We start from the raw sequence: 16,910 nt of genomic DNA, 5'->3' as shown, positions 1-16,910 counted from the left end.
ACTTTCATGTAACTCACTTAATTCGAGCTCTGACTTTTTGCACCAGTTTTCGAAGTCTGTATACTTCAGTGTCCCTTAACCCATCAGATGTCCTTTGTCTCATTAACCATTTAACTGAGTCTACAAACAATTTTCTATTTGGAAAAAATCGCTCACGACTACATCTCTTTTTCCTTTTGTTACTTCCAAAAATCTTCTTATCTGTTCCAGACTGTAACCATTAGTACTCTGACCATCAGGAATAGAGGAATCAGAAGATTCTCTATCACTATCAGAATCAGATAAAGCCTCTGAATCACTTTCTTTCTCACCCTTTTCTTTTAACTGAGTCTTTTTAGGTTTTATCCCTTTAGATTCTTTACATTTTCTTTTAGTCTTTGGTACTTTAAAAACACTTTCATCATCCCTGATCAAATTTTCTCCATTCTGAACTAAGTCATCAACATCCATTTCATCATGTAATCCTTCTTGTGTTGTCATTTGACTCCCCCCTTCACCAGAAGCATTAACATCGTCAATGTTACATTCTGAAACATCGGACTGTTTTTTTTCTCCTGCTCCTTCCTCAACATTAGTTTCTAGAGCTCCTTCCCTAGCAGCAGCCACCGAGGCTCCCTCCTCAGCTGCCCCCACTGTAGCTCCATTGACAGTATCCGCTGATGTCCCTGGTTCTGGATTTTCGCTAACCTGAACAGTCTCTTTTTGAATATTTTCAGGGCAATTACGAACTGAATGGCCCTCCTGGTGGCATCCAAAACACCTCATAGTTTCCGTTGTCGCAAAAATTGTGTAATCAAACCCATCAACTTTAAATTTCATCACTATGCTCAGTTCTTCAATATCATTTTTAAGAATCATAAATACTTGTCTTCTAAAAGACACAACGTGTTTCAACTTTGATGATTTGCAACCTGACGGAAGCATTTTCATTGTCGACACGACCTGACCGTGACGTGACAATTCTTTCAGTAACACATCATCGCTGATGAAAGGTGGCAAATTAGACAAAATGATCTTCTTAGCAGGGTTCATTAAAGGAAAAACAGTAGTTTGCGTACTTCTCAAAACAATTCCCCTCTCAACTACGCAGTTCACCTTCTCAATCGAGTCCAAAAACAGAACCACTGCATTGTTCATCCTGGACGCTGCCTTCACACTTTCGCACCCAACAATTTCCCCAACAGCCAAACCACACTCCTCTACCGAAAAGTCCACGCCAACTGGTATTTTAATACCATGTCGACGTGAAAGGCTCTTAAAGCCTGCAGCACTGTAACTTTTCCCGGCCATCTCACCAAGCTAAAAAGCTTGGTGCTGCCGGAAAAAAAATTTATTAAACACCAGTGAAAACAGAATATATTAAAGTGCAAGACAAAAGAAACACCACCGTGAAAAGTGAAGTTTAAACCTTTAGAAAACCTCGCACTCGTTCTCCGTCCACTCCCCACATGCAGCAAACGCTCACACATGCGCACTCGAGAGAGAGAGAGAGAGAGAGAGAGAGAGAGAGAAGGAGGAGGAGGAGGAGGAGGAGGAGGAAAGTTGGGCTGCCTCCGCTCCTTTTCGTCACCTGTCGTCTTCATCTTCATCACCTGTCCTCCAGCTGCTACTCCTCGCCTGCGCTGCTTCAGTCAAAGTTTTCTATGCACAGATGGAGAAAAAAAACTACCTAAATGTTCATCTTAAACCAACCCAAAAAAAAGTATTTATTTATTTATTTTGCAGGAATAAGCCGTGGCCAGAAAGAATGGATATTACTGTAAACTGCTCTAAGAAAGTTCAGGGAAAACAGATGAGATGAAAGCTTTCAAGAGATGCGTTCATGTCCAAATTTAAAAATGATAAAACCAAGGAACAATACAATTTTTCAAACTTATGAGACTTTAGCAAAAGTTTTAAATATATCTGCTTTAAAGTGTTTCAATTTGACAGTTTTTTTTTCTCATGTGAAATAAAAACAGGAGGTATAATAAATAAATAAAAAAAAAACAGAGCCCGGTTTACGTTTAAAGTCTGATTCATCCCGTAAATCTGCTCTTAACAGCCTTAGCGGGTAAAATAAACGTGTTGGACAGAATGTCTCCAGTTTAGACCAGAACTGTGAGCCTGGTCCGGTTCTCTCTATTTATATAAACCTTCTGTGTTGGCGTCGGTGTTTGTCCTGCTGTGTTCAAACTGCCAGCATGTTCCTGCAGCTGCTGCAGAGATATTTGAGGAAATGACAGCGAATTCGTCCGAGAACAGACGTTTACACGATGGGGAAATATTCCATGATCTCACACAGAACATTATTGTTTTTGATTATTTTTGTTATTTTTCGCTGCCAGGGATCATATTTCATAATGTTCTGATCAGAATAGAGGCATCACGGACTGAGGGATGATCAAACTATATCTAGTCTGCTGGAGACAAATCATTGACCGGAAGACTTTGTGATCAGTGTGCTCCCTCTGCTGGAGGCTTACTGTCGTTACAACCAGGAGACAAAAACTGGAAGAATCTTTTCTATTGTTATTGTTTCTCAAATGAATATGATGCTCGTTTCCTCTGGAACGAAACTGTTTCAAACTGAACTTGTTTTTCCACTCCCAAAATCCTGTGTTTATCAGAAATTTAATTAAACTAATAATTTACAGTTTTAGCGTGTATTTGGAGGGAGGGGGCAGGGGCTGATCTGAAACAATCAGGAAAAACTAAATTAGCTTAAAAGTCATTGCTACTGATCTTAGGCTGGACATTGTTCACCCAAACCAACTACGCTGGAAGGAATCAAACGCACCCAGTACAGCACCTTCTTTCTATTGGCTGAGAGGTTGCCAGGCGACTGTGCCAAAAGTTGTTTCCAAAAGCGAGCAGAGACTAAGTCTGAGCGCGAGGAGAAGTTTTGAGTAGAGTAGAATAGAATAGAAATATTCTTTATTGTCTCATAGTGGGGAATTTCAGAATAACAGCAGGCATGTCAGTTTACAAAAAGATATAGTATTAAAAATATATGACAAAAAAAAACAAAAAACAAAGACTTATATATTGTACAGTAAGAACAAGATCTTAACATAAAAATACTTTGAAATACTAGCCAGGATGAAAATATTTATTGAGTTTGTTGGGAGCATTGGTGATTATAGTCTAACATCTGTTCAAATGTGGAGGAAAAAAAAGACATTATGTCCACAACAACACTGACTGACTCTTCAATTGTTTCATTCCATTCTTTTCTTTTTCTGCTGCTCATTTCTTCATTTTACACCTTTATCTGATCACAAATAACAATATGAGCCGAGTAAATTATCAAAATGAATTAAGATACAAAAAAGAAGTGATAGAGCCAAAACATGCTTAAATGTAACATATTTGTCCCACTTTGTCTTATTCTGATATAATATAATACCAAAGGTCGACTCCATTATGAAAGCAATATCAATAGTATTATCAATACTTTTGATCAGAAAGATTTTCTGACCCCTAGCAACAATCCTCACAACATCTGTAAGCTGCTGGAGAGCCCTCTGATCCAGATCCTGTCGGTCAAAGGCCTCTTGATGCTCACACACACACACACGCACACACACCCACACACACAGGACTGCCTTAGTGTGTCCACAGATAGCAGCAGGTTAAACATTAACAACTTGCAGCTTGTAAAGCTAACACCAGGACAGTGAACCTTTGGAGTTTGATATGATGTGATCACACACATACACACACACACGCACACATGCGTGCAATCTCACGCAGGGGGCTCTGACCACACACTCACACTCAGAATGACACAGCTCTGATCGGAGGGAGGTGATCTCTGAAATTGCTCAGGTGAGTTTTTAAGATTTTTTACTCCAAAAAATTGGTCCGAAAGCATCAAACTTGGGAGAGAGAGAGAGCGGATGTGAAGTAAGTGTCGCTCGCCCTCTCTTTTCTCTTCTGTGTGTTCAAGCTGAAGGCTGCAAACTGAGCAAACAGGCCTAGTTTGCGGCAAGCGAGCGCCGTCCAGCAGCTGCTGGAGCTCCTTCTGCCAGTGAAAGTGTTTCTGTTGACGTTTACAGACCAGTTAAATGTCCTTACTGGGGTGTAAAACTGGGAGCTCTGGTTAGTAGTTCAATCAGAGGTAAACCAGACAAAGCCAACAAAAGATGAATCCTGTTACCATGTTCATTTTTTTTTCTGTAATTTACATAAAGCTTTTCTTCCAAATAGTCTCTGTGAGATTCCAGAGAGAAGTTGTGTTAACACTTAACATTGAATCTCATTTAATTTACCTAAAATATTTTGTGAAAAGAACATTTTTTTATTGGATCCTGAAAGTCCTGATTAAACTCAGTCGGATCATCAGTCAGCAGCAGGATCTGCTGCAGCTCCTAAACTATTGTCCTACATTATAAATGAGATAATTCAGATGATTAATGTGATGTAATTTTAACATCAGATTGATTAAACTTTTGATTCAATCATTTTTCTTGCTGGAATGTTATGTATTACTTAAATCCTTTTCCCACACAGAGGCACATCGTCACTGAGCATGTGCAGTTAATCAGCCAGTTCATTTATGAGGCTCTGACTCACAGCAGGAGATATCTCAGGATATTTCATAGGAAGAAAAAATATCTCAATTAAAATACAAATTTAAACTGTGACATTTTGTCAGATTGTTTTGAAAAAAAAAATCGTATTTTTTAAATGTAAAAAAAAACATTATTATTTTTAAAATCGTCTATCATAACACTTTTCAAATATTAGTAAATTACTTTTTGTTTTTTTGTATTTCTTCATGTACATCTTTACCTTAAGGAAATTATTTTCAAGTGGTTCAGTTGCTGTCCTTATTAGTGTATTACTAAAATCTAAATCTATTTCAGCGCCAAATATGTTCAAGTTAATTTAATACTGATTAAATCAACTTTTTCGGACAATCACTGCCATCTGCTGGCCGCAGAATAAACTGCTCCTCCATTTCTCCTCATAAAGTTTTATACGCAGGCCCTTGAGTATTTTTGACTTTTTTAGAAAACCAGGAGGGATTTAATCAGCACGTCTCAGTTTTCCTGTTAGTTTGATTTATCAAAAACATTCTTATAGAAAGTGTTCAGATTACAAACAATCAGAATTCAAACACAGCAAATAATTACAGGTGATGAGATTAGCATTTCCTCTTTAAATAAAATGAGATTATTTTCTGTCAGAATTTTATTTAATTTATACATTTTAGTGTGAGTAAACGTGAGCTTCCTTTGCTAATTCAAAATTAAATTGGATTCAAGAATGAAAACATTCTAGACTTAAAAAAAAAAGTCTCTTTAGATACTTCGGTATTGTGTTCTTCAACAGTCACTATGCCTCATTGCAACTTGAACAGGGTGTTCTTTTGCCTGAGTATTGGAGTATATATTACGTGTCATATGATAGATGTGTTTCTTAATGGAGGAGATGGATCCTGAACCATAAATATTCATAACCATCATGATGTATCCGCAGGACGACAGAGGCTTTGATTTCACAGATGAGGAAAATGAACTCAGACGTAGAGCTGCAACTGTTTCCAATGAGGAAGTCGTTCCATATGGAAATAAAGGAGCAGCAATCTCCTTTCTGCCGAAACCAGAAATCTAGTTTTGTGTTAGTTTCTGCAGCTTTAATTGTCTGACGAGCCAATAAAGGAGGATCATCACGGCTGCTGTCGGAAGGGCAAAAGTTGAAGCTGATTGGCTGATAGAGTGATTGATCAAAAAACAGACATGATCTGTGCTCCAATATCTGATTACGTAAAACTGAATGAAGACGTGAAATGAGCCCTAATTATTTTTATTAGTTTTGCCTTTTAGTCAGTTTATCCAGAAGACGCTTATTGATAAATGTTGAAAAAATTAGTTTGAGCTAAAAAGCCACTATGTCTTCTGAGAGTTCATCACTAATGGCGGCCATGTTGGGACAGTGTCGGTCTAGGATTCCAAACTGGATTTCTGACATGCGGAGAGCCTTCTGATTGATTTATCGGATTCAGACGGAAAGCTTTTTGTTCGTCCTTGTTCTTGTAAATGGAGTCAGCAGTTTGAAGACAATCTGGTTCCTCAGTTTAGCCAAACTGTTTGGAGTCCTACCAGCAAGGGCAGCTGATGTTTGAATGTTTGAGAAAAAAAATATTCAATTTTGGCCGGCATAAATTTTGAAGAATACCTGCAGAAGTTTTCCTTGAGCTAAACTGCCGGAAAGCATGAACAGATTCATTTGGCATTCGGGAGCAAAAGCATAAAGTTTTTTCTTGGAGCTTACTGGACACATTCGGAATATAAATGCAGTCATTTGATCTCTCTTCTCTATTCTATTCCATCTGTTTCATTTCATGAAATCATTCCAATTGGTTTTCTGATAAGGATAGAAGAATTTCTTTAAAGTCTGGAACACATTTGACCATTTTTACATTAGATAGTGACCGACCCATGTTGACTGATTTAAAAGTTCCTCAAGATGTACTAATACAAAAATAAATGAAAAAAAAAAAAAACCTCACACAAACATTATGCTTTTTTTAAATTTATTACAACACAACATCCCAGGTCTTCATAATGTGACCTGGAGTGTTTTGGTTCTGGTTATACGAGCCGAGGGTTTTTACGATGGGGGGCGTTCCGTCTTGTTTGGGTCACTATTTGCTGAATAAATTCAGCGAAAGCTCGACCTGATATCGGCTATGGCAGGTTTCCGCCCTGCGGGACGGTGAGACGGACTGTCAGGCTGTCCACGGTCTCTGTTAATGATCAGCCGGCAGACCTTGACCTCCCCGCCGCTCATATCTGCCGCTCAGATTGGGAAAAACAAGGCGAGGAGGTGCAGATCTATGAGTACATGATGTCTCAGCAGGGACACGAGTTGATTCAACAGAGGGCTGCAGGCGGTTCCACCAAATATGACTGAGACAAAGAACAAAAAAAAAAAGAGGGAACAAACTGTGGATCTAGCGATTTATTCAATTTCAGCATTCAGTCGTCTTTGATAGGAATCAATATGTCACATTGTGGGCACAAATTGCTCGCTATTTTTTAAAAAGTCACATTTAGGACTGGACTTTGGCTCCGCCATTTCAAAACATACATTTTCCCCCTCATATCAAATCGTTCTGTTCCTAATTTGAATATATTCTGGGACTAAAAAAAATTAAGCTTTCACCTTTCTAGCAGACACCTGAAAGTTTTGTCAAAACTTTATTTGGTTTGGGAATTGATTCAACTTGACAACTACCTCATGTTCATCGGATGAAAACTAATCCCACAGCATGATGCTGCCGCCGCCGTTTCTTACAGCGGCCATTGTGATCCTGTGAAGTATCTAGTCTCCTCCAAAGCTGCTGTTGACCTGTTGACAGCCTCCTTGACCAGTTCCAGTTACCTCTATTCATTACTTTTACATAAATGTCCACTTTTAATAAAGTCATCGTTGTTGGGGGGGGGGACATCAAAAATGAAACCTGCTTTATGTCTGTTACTGCAGTGAGCACCCCTAATTTCCCTGATTCACAAACTGCTGTTAATCACACCCAATGGAATCCAATCAGAAGGGAAGTGGGGACGGGCTGGCGGGGACGCAGAAAGAGGCCGCTCTTCGGGCGCTCACCCAACGGACAGGATACCAGCTGAGACAGGTAAGGAGGGAACCTGAGCGCCGAGGGGAGTTCTCCCCATGCTGCTGCTCCTCATTTTGGGGTTCTGTTCTTCAGGAGAACGGTCAGCGGCGGTACGGTGGCCCACCACCTGACTGGGACGGACCACCGCCTGAGAGAGGTAGTGAGATCTTTGTGGGGAAACTCCCAAGAGATCTGTTTGAGGATGAACTGGTTCCATTGTGTGAGAAGGTGAGGCATTATGGAATAATTTGAGGAATATGTCCCTTGATGTCAGTTTTGCTTTTTTTTGCTTTTTTTTTCAATGTTCTGGCATTCTCTGCCCCTGTCAACAGTTTGGTAAGATCTACGAGGTGAGGATGATGATGGACTTCAATGGGAACAATAGAGGTTACGCCTTTGTCACCTTCACCAACAAACAGGAAGCCAGGACAGCTATGAAGCAGCTTAACAACTACGAGATCAGGTCAGAGCGGTTCTTCACCTCCAATGACAGCCTTTGCAATTATCCATTTTAAAACACCCATATTCATTTAAAACTACCTTACTGCTAGCACATAACCCTAACCCTAAAAACTGAGCCAACCATCCATCTAACCCTGAATATTATCAATTTACATGTCACCAACCAGAGTAACTATACTATCAATTGACCAAACACTTCACATTTTATGTGACCAGACCAATTCACATCACCATTAGTTCCTCAGTTGATCATAAAACGGTTTCACCAACACTGGGACAAAAATTTACAGTTTCATTAACAGTCCAAGACCATAACCACCTTCTTCTATAGACTGCTGCTTTGTTTTCCCAAGTACAGAGAGGTGTCAGCTGTGTAGATCAGAATACTGGTTTAAATCGACATTCCTACAATGTTTTTCTCTCCGTCTCCCAGGAACGGTCGCCTGCTCGGCGTCTGTGCCAGCGTGGACAACTGCCGTCTGTTTGTCGGGGGCATTCCTAAAACCAAGAAGCACGACGAGATCCTAGTGGAGATGCGAAAGGTCACAGACGGCGTTGTGGACGTCATCGTGTACCCCAGCGCTGCAGACAAATCCAAGAACCGAGGCTTCGCCTTTGTTGAGTACGAGAGCCACCGGGCAGCTGCCATGGCCAGACGCAAACTCCTGCCAGGTAGAGACCGCAAACTCTGGAGATCCATGCAGTTCCTTGGGCCAATTTTGTCTCAAAATTACTAGAGATGTTTCAAATCCATCGGTGTGCGTTCAATTTCGAGATGCTGAAAATATGCAGGCTGATTTCACACCGGGGAAGTGAACACATGCACCTTGCATAGCTGGTAACAAACCTTAATATCATCAAGAGAACATCATAAAAACAGTCAAAGTCTTCAGCTGTCCAAATGTCAGCAAATCAAAGCCAATTTTACTGCTGATGGGTTCTCATGATAAGACAGCACATATTGAAGATGGGGTTTTAGCAGCAGAAAATTAGTTTCCAGTGTTTTTCTGTAAAATCAAAACGACGTCCATTATGACAATCTTGATCCACATCCAGCTCTCAACGTAACCTAAACTACACACATTATCAAATCTTCAGGTCGGATCCAGTTGTGGGGTCATCCCATTGCGGTGGACTGGGCGGAGCCTGAGGTGGAGGTTGATGAGGATACCATGGCAACCGTAAAGATTCTGTATGTGAGGAACCTGATGTTGCAGACCCCTGAAGAAACCATCGAGAGGGAGTTTAACAGCCTGAAACCAGGTATGACCGGACTCTCTGCTTTCAGATTGTGCTTAAATGCAGCGGACAAGATCCTCTTAAATTCTTATCTGTTTGTTTCAAGCTACTAACACACAGTCAGGATAGTCTGCAAAACTTTACCGAAAAACAAAATTCCTAAAAGCAATTTTTTTAATTTTTAATTTATTCAATCCAAAAGTTGACAAAAAGCTGGAAACTCCAAACAAAACATATTCTGCCTGGTAAAAAAATATATTAAAATTTGATTGGATCATTCAGAAACAAATATGTTTTAATAGAAGAGAGCAAAAATAAACTTTCGAAGTCTAGTAAAAAAATGTAAAGATCAACCAAAAAATATATTTAAAATTTCAAATAAAAACCTTAAAATTTTCTGAAAGCATTAACATGTTTTGTATTTAGAAAATAAGCAATTAATTAAGGCTATTAGCCATTATTACCATAAACACATATGATCATATATATATATATATTTTTTTTTTTTGCAGTATGTGGGTTTCTTTGCATTATGAATACATTATGTGAAATGGGTGGAGCTCCAGGTAAGTGAAAAGTGTCAAAATGAGAAGCCATTAAAGGCGTCGTTGCGTTGCAGGTGCAGTGGAGCGAGTGAAGAAGATCAGAGACTACGCCTTCGTACATTTCAGTCAGCGAGAGGACGCCATCAACGCCATGAACGCGCTCAACGGGAAGGTCAGCTCTGCCCTGCCCCCATTTCTCTGCTGTTTGCATGTATATTCCAAAACTTCTTAGGGAAAAGGAATACGTTCTGCAAAATAAATGCTAGGAAGCGAACACACAAAACCCCGCACAAGAAAAATAATAGGAGGAGAAGAAGAAGAACTTGTTAAAAATTCAAAACTATTAATTCTAAACAATATTATTGCTTTAAAATTCCATTTTTGGTGGCGGACAAATTTCTCACCGTTTGGTAAAAGAAAACAATGATGACCAGGGCATGAAGAAACAAGCACCCAGACTGTTTCCTCATAGAACATACAGCACGTCGTCTCCATAGCTACCATCAAAACATCTGCATAAAACAGTAGGAATCTTGATGGCAATGAGCTGACGAGGAAAAATAATTTCACCAGCAATAATCGCAATAAAGTACAGCATTCCAAAAATACAACTGAGATTGATTTTGTTTTTAGGCGATGCACACAGAATGATCATCGAGAGGTAAACTCCTCTCTCCTCTCTCCGCCTGCAGGTGGTGGATGGCTCGCCCATCGAGGTGACTCTGGCCAAGCCGGTGGATAAGGACAGCTATGTCCGGTACACCAGAGGAACCGGAGGAAGAGGAGGCTCGGTTCTGCAGACCGACTACACGGCCTACACTTTGGGACAGGTGGGACTGGGAACTCTAAGCTCTAACCTGAATACTAAAAAGGATTTGTAATATCCAAACAGGCATTCTTATACATTAGGCATATTCAGGAAGGAATTTGAGCACAGAGGAGCCTTGAACTGAACCTACAGTAAATGTATTTATGACGAAATGAGTACAAGCTTGGAGTGTAAGCATCATTATCCCAAATTACAACAGGAATTTACCTTGTAGCACATAACTGCTGACATAACTGCTGCAACTGTAGTGCAGTGTATTATGATATTTTCTATTGTCGTCATAGCTTTATCAGATTTTAATGCATCTATATGACACAGTTGCAGAACATCTCTGTCCGGACCGTTAATGCATCATGGAATAAATCTAGACTTGTACAGAAATCATAGAACAAATCAAAGGTGGACACAACAAAAGATTTAGAGGAACAAATTGTTATCTACAGAAAAATTTCAATAAGTAGTGAAATAATTATAACACAACAATTCAGTTTTAAAAAAAATAAAATTAAAGGCTGGGGGGGATGGTTTGTTCGTTATCTAGCTTATGAAAATTCCTTCATTAGAAAGTTGAGTGGGAACATCGTGAACATGAAAGCCATAAAGTAGACCGAGTTGAACCTGAACCTCATTCACAGATAAACAGGAGATAAGGAGCTGATAATGAGCTAAACTCTGAGTTCCCAGAAACTCTCTGTATTACTGTTCCGCAGTGTTGTCAAGATTGACAAAATATAAATAAATCATAGGACGTCAAACGACTTCATCCAGTGGCCAGTGTGGACCAGTGATGGTAGCACCAAACCCAGGAACAGGAGCAGGAACTAAAACATTTAGAACAGGAAAACAAGTTTTAGCTATACTTTTGTTTACCTGAATTTTCCAGAGCAGTGGAGGGATTTATCAGGGGCACCACAAGCAGAGAGACAAAAAGCAACAAAGATTTTGTTTCTGGGTGCAGCCAGTGTTATAAATTGTTGCAAAGAACCCAAAGATATAAAGTAAGCCAAGTATAACAAAATCCAAAGTAATACAAGTTAGCTTCAACTATAGACATCTTAAAATAAAAGGCAAACTTCCTCTTCTGCTTCCGTTTCTCCCAGGTGTACGATCCCACTACGGCGTACCTTGGTGCTCCCGTGTTTTATGCCCCCCAGGCCTACGCCGCCATTCCGGGTCAGTTCCGTTTCCCAGCAGCCAAAGCTCACGCGGGAGGTAGAGGTCTGATCAGGACGCCGTCGGTCAGAGGTGAGGACGCTCTCTCTGTTCACATGAATTGGAGAACATAATGGAGGCAGAGCTGCTATCAGATCTTGATTTGATAGCAGAATCTGCTTAATCTAATGCTGAAGCTCCTCCCCTCGACACAGACCGTCCAATCGCAACTCTGCTGCTGTTGCAGATAAATTGGATTTAACAGCGACTTCTCTTTATTTGCTTTGAGTTGCACCTGTGGCAGGTGTGACGCAGAGGGGTGGATCTTCCTGAATCATGTCGATGTAATGAATGTGGTTTAAAAATCAGAGTATTTTACGGTAGGAATCATGTGAGATCCTCTGAATCAGCTGAAGTTTGGTTAAAAAAAATAAAATAAAATTCACCAGAAAAATAAGAAATCACGTAGCTGTTATCTTTGTTATTAGTATTTGTTGTGATTTATTAATTGTGTGATTCTTCTTTCTTGCTGATTTCCGGTGATTTGATTGATTTACTGCCTCTCCGATCTCCTGTAGAAATTTACATGACTGTACCTGTAGGGGCGGCGGGGGTACGAGGGCTGGGTGGGCGGGGCTACTTGGCCTACGCAGCCATGGGACGAGGGGGTGGAAGTAGCGCCTCCTACGGGCTGAAGGGGGACAAGCAGGCCGAGGAAAAGCTGTATGACCTGCTGCCGGGGATGGAGCTGACACCGATGAACCCAGCTGCCATGAGCCTCAAGGGCACCGGCATCAAACCACCGACTCAGGTAATGGGACGCATTCAACATATTCCGACTTTTTCCTGACATTTTTCAGGAATTTGAGAACGGAGAGAAACGTTTCTAATGTCTACATGACTCCTCAACCGAAAGCCTTTGGCTCTTGGTTCTCAAAAGAGCATCATTTATCCTCCAAACTGCGATGTGGAGAAACTATGACTAATGTGGAACTTGGAAGTTCTTCCCCCAAGGTGAACACCTCCACCTGTCTGTGCTCCCGTCAGGTCCTGGAAGAGCTGTGTCAGAAGAACAACTGGGGTCAGCCCGTCTATCAGCTCCACTCGGCCATCAGTCCGGACCAGCGGCAGCTGTTTCTCTACAAGATCACCATCCCAGCTCTGGCCACACAGTACCCCAACGTGTGAGTATAGAGCAGCAACCCAGACTGCTGCTCCTTTTAATGAATCTACAGGGCAGCAAAGCATCAACTGGGGAAACCGTTTAGCCAGTGGACGAAGTATAAGCTAAAGAGACTGTTTTTCTACTTCTTTGTAAGGCATGAAATTTTTATGATTTTTTTTTTTTGCCACCTGAGTAAAGGCAGTGCAATGGTGTTGATTGATAACTGGAGATGAAATGGATCTAATGGTAGGAAGTGGACAGGTTCAACATATTTCATTTCAAACCAAATGAAATATTGTGAGGGGCTGCACAGTAGCGCAGTTGGTAGAGCTGTTGCCTTGCAGCAAGAAGGTCCTGGGTTCGATTCCCGGCCGGGGATCTTTCTGCATGGAGTTTGCATGTTCTCCATGTGCATGGTGGGTTCTCTCCGGGTTCTCCGGCTTCCTCCCACAGTCCAAAAACATGACTGTCAGGTTAATTGGTTTCTCTAAATTCTCCCTAGGTGTGAGTGTGTGTGTGAATGGTTGTTTGTCTTGTATGTCTTTGTGTTGCCCTGCGACAGACTGGTGACCTGTCCAGGGTGAACCCCACCTCTTGCCCGGGACGCAGCTGGGGATAGGCACCAGCAACCCTCCCGACCCCATTAGGGTGTAAAGAAAATGGATGGATGGATGAAATATTGTAAGAGAGGTTTTTGAACCCCTCTCTTACCATTTATCATTTACCATGGAACTAGAAAATTAGATAAAATTTGTCTGTAATTGTTTTTAGAATGAAAACTCATTCTAAAAACTGTTTTTTTTTCTTTTTTTTTTTTTTTTTGAAGTGCTAAGCAGAAAGCTAAAAAGTGGACGCTGAGCAGAATTCTACTTATAATTTAAACTTAAATAGTAGGTGTGTTTTGTCCACTTTGGGTTCATCTGTGTTTGTGCTCCTCTCTGCAGGCACCCCTTCACCCCAGCAAAACTGTGTGCCTCTGTGGAAGAAGCGAAGGTCCACGCGGCTGAACACACCCTGCAGACGCTCGGCCTGCAGACAGAGGGCGCTGCTGACGGCGGCTGTGCTACTGCAGCTGCCGTGGCCCCGGTAGCCTTCCCAGGTATGTGAAGGTCCGTACCCAAGTCCGACTAACTTCTCACTTCTCGCTAAAGCAGGGACAGAACCCACTTGACTCTCACCGTGTAACCAGAACCAGATCACACAGGTGGTTACAAAAAAGGACCACATGTGAACCAGCAGGGCTTGATGATAATAAGGTGTCTTTTCTTTCGTGTCTCCCTGCAGGCTACGCTCTGGCGAGCCTGGGGTCATCGGGCGTGGCCTCCCAGCTGAAGCAGGCCGTTTCTCTGGGTCAGGACCTAACCGCCTACGCCACCTACGAGGGCTACCCCGCGTTCGCCGTGGCGGCTCGCCACACTGACGGATACGGCGTTTTCTAAAGCTGCCGTTTCCGGGCACAGAGTTAAACCGTGGAGTTTCGTTTGCGCCACGCTGCTTCGCTCACCCGCACAGGTCGATTCAGTTTGGAAACGCCAAACACTGTGAACCTGACAAGAAGCCAAATCTGATTGCGTCTTTCCTAAAACCAAAAGCGAACTGGTGTGAATGCGGCATTCTGTTGCTATCAGACAGGGAGATTTAAACTTCCTTTAGCTGAAAACCGGTTCAGTCTCATCCCAGATCGCCAGCTGCTGCTGAAAACCTGATCAGACCCGTCAGTCGCCTCAAAGCAAACTTTTTGTCTGTCACCTGTTTCTGCTCCTCGTTTAATCCAAATTATCTGCTCATCCACAGTTTGGTTTGTGACACTGAAAACTGCCTCTGATTGGCTGATTCGCGTTTTCTGGTTAGGTGTGGCTTATCTCTAACTAAGACATTGTACTTTCTGAGTGTCTTCTACTGGTGGTTGCAATGGCTTTTGGGTTGTTAACTTTAGCTTTTTCTTCAGACCTTTAAATCGGATTCAGTTCTATAAGTTTAAGCCAAATAAAATAAATTAAATAGGTACTAAACTCTTCTTTTTAACATCTGTAATTAGCGGTCCTTACTCTTATTTTTCATTTCTGTAAAACTCACAGCGAAGTCCTGATTTTAAATTGAAGTCATCTTTTTTCTGTTCAGCTTTTTAAAAAAGCTCTCAAACCAAGACATTAGAGTTATGAAGCTCCACCTGCTGTACCGATCATGATGATGATGATGATGATGATGATGATGACTATATCTCATTGGAGGTGCTTTGCAGGGCAGAAACTTTTCCAGAAATTCTGATTTAACTAAAATTTGAATCTGCTAATTTCATATATATATATATATATATATATATATATATATATATATATATATATATATATATATATATATATATATATATATATATATATATATATATATACTATGTTTATTTTGTTGCGTAGCTTTTTTTGACTCCGTCCAACACAACCAAGCACCCACAGGATGTAAACGATATCTGTCACTGTAGGTGTTGCCGTGGTTACAGGCCCGGCATATCCATGGCAACCTCCTGTGCAAAGGGAGGAGCTTTGAGCTAAGACGCCCTACGGAGAAAACCCATTTCGGCCGCTTGTCTCTGCGATTAACAATTGTACAAGTAACTATTAACAATAATTAACAATTAATAATTAACAATTATCAACAATTAACACTTGTATTTATAAAAACAATCTACACTAAATAAATCTGCCCTGCTTTGTACAAGTTTGTTGGAGCTTTTTAAAAGCAGACCTTTCATTTGTGTGGTCTTCTGTTCAGCAGGTTTGTTTCCGCCAAGCGTAAAAACAATCAGGCATCTTATTCGGATTAAATTTGTTGTTTCATTTCTGATTTTCTTTCTTCTTTTTTTTTCAGCGTTCGTATTTTCACGCTGGGCGTTTTCTTTTCCTTCCGTTAATCTGCTGCATTAGTTAAAACTCACCTCCCCCTCTGGATCCCTAAAATCCAGGAGTTGGCTTTCATTCACATCCACAGCGTTTTCATGATAGTTTAAAAGTAAAAAAAAAAAAAATGGATGATATGGTGTCGGATCTCAACAATGCTCCAGGGTATCTTGTTTTTTTTTTTTTTTGTTTTGTTTTGTTTTTGTTTTTTTTCTTTTGGGTAAAAGCAGCTGCTGATAGTAGCAGTTTTAACTTTTACTTCTTCTACTCGACTGAAGGTTTTGCGGAGATCTCGGATCAGATGACACGAGTTGGCGTCCGAGCTGTGAACATGCCGAAGCAGAGACAGTATTAAAGTGTGCGAAGCACTTAGAACTTATTTTTGTACGTGGAATCAGATGAACTATCCAGACGTATTTGTACAGAGGTATTTTTAACTTGTCTTTGCTGCCGTAATTGACTTGGGAAGAAAAAAAACCATGCGACGCTGAATCAGAACCCGATCTGTGACGAGAGAAGAAAATTGTGGGCATTCTAAGAAACCGTTGTGAAATATTATCTTTTATTACTTCTAATCTGGATGGATGAAATAAAGAATTAACATATACCCTTATTGTTTCTGCTTGGTTTTTTGTTTGTTTGTTTTTACAGTCTACAGATGTTTTTGCTTGTTAGGCATTTGTTTCTCCAGATGTACCAAACGTTACGACTTTACGTCTTTCTTCGTCGGAGGCATCACAGCTGTTGTTGTTCCCAGACAGACACAAGTTTTATTGAAATATTTTTCTTACTTTTTAATTAGGTGATTTCGTGTTTCTGTTAAATTGGGGAGTTTTGGTCCATTTTTTTTTTCATTTATTTATTATTTTCAGTTCTTTAAAATTTCTTCACAACTGTGTAAGTCTCACCACTGCATCTCTATCAATTTCAGGTCAGGACTTTACAATACAATAAGCCAAATCATTTCCCTTATAGACAATTACATTCACTAGCAGGTATCAGATCTCCCATAATA

General features: G+C 40.6%; 2 protein-coding genes across 5 annotated transcripts in view; one reads left to right on the top strand and one right to left on the bottom strand.

Moving 5' to 3' along the window:
• The window catches only part of prkg1b (protein kinase cGMP-dependent 1b), a 62,272-nt gene extending 50,343 nt beyond the window's left edge, over positions 1–11,929 (bottom strand). The window contains exon 1 of the mRNA XM_044101924.1: positions 11,809–11,929. The gene's annotated coding sequence lies outside the window, so the exon portion shown is untranslated. The remainder of the gene's footprint in view (positions 1–11,808) is intronic.
• On the top strand, positions 3,685–16,502 carry a1cf (apobec1 complementation factor). Of its 4 annotated transcripts, none has more exons than XM_044101931.1 (13): positions 3,685–3,810; positions 7,477–7,627; positions 7,703–7,837; positions 7,942–8,072; positions 8,505–8,743; positions 9,170–9,334; positions 9,930–10,027; positions 10,548–10,685; positions 11,785–11,929; positions 12,415–12,647; positions 12,884–13,020; positions 13,946–14,100; positions 14,286–16,502. In XM_044101931.1, the coding sequence occupies exons 2-13, from the start codon at positions 7,526–7,528 to the stop codon at positions 14,438–14,440; spliced, it is 1,833 nt and encodes a 610-aa protein (XP_043957866.1). In that variant the 5' UTR covers positions 3,685–3,810; positions 7,477–7,525; the 3' UTR covers positions 14,441–16,502. The 4 variants fall into 4 exon arrangements, with proteins under 4 accessions (XP_043957866.1, XP_043957868.1, XP_043957869.1 ...); XM_044101933.1 differs by having other exon boundaries at positions 3,738–3,810; positions 12,439–12,647; XM_044101934.1 differs by having other exon boundaries at positions 3,738–3,810; positions 13,946–14,110; positions 14,286–14,364.
• Positions 16,503–16,910: the final 408 nt, after the last annotated feature.

The sequence above is a fragment of the Gambusia affinis genome, linkage group LG20 (assembly GCF_019740435.1).
Source record: "Gambusia affinis linkage group LG20, SWU_Gaff_1.0, whole genome shotgun sequence".
Taxonomy (NCBI): Eukaryota; Metazoa; Chordata; class Actinopteri; order Cyprinodontiformes; family Poeciliidae; genus Gambusia; species Gambusia affinis.
Note: the sequence above shows the minus strand (reverse complement) of the source record. Positions and strands in the feature narration are given on the sequence as shown.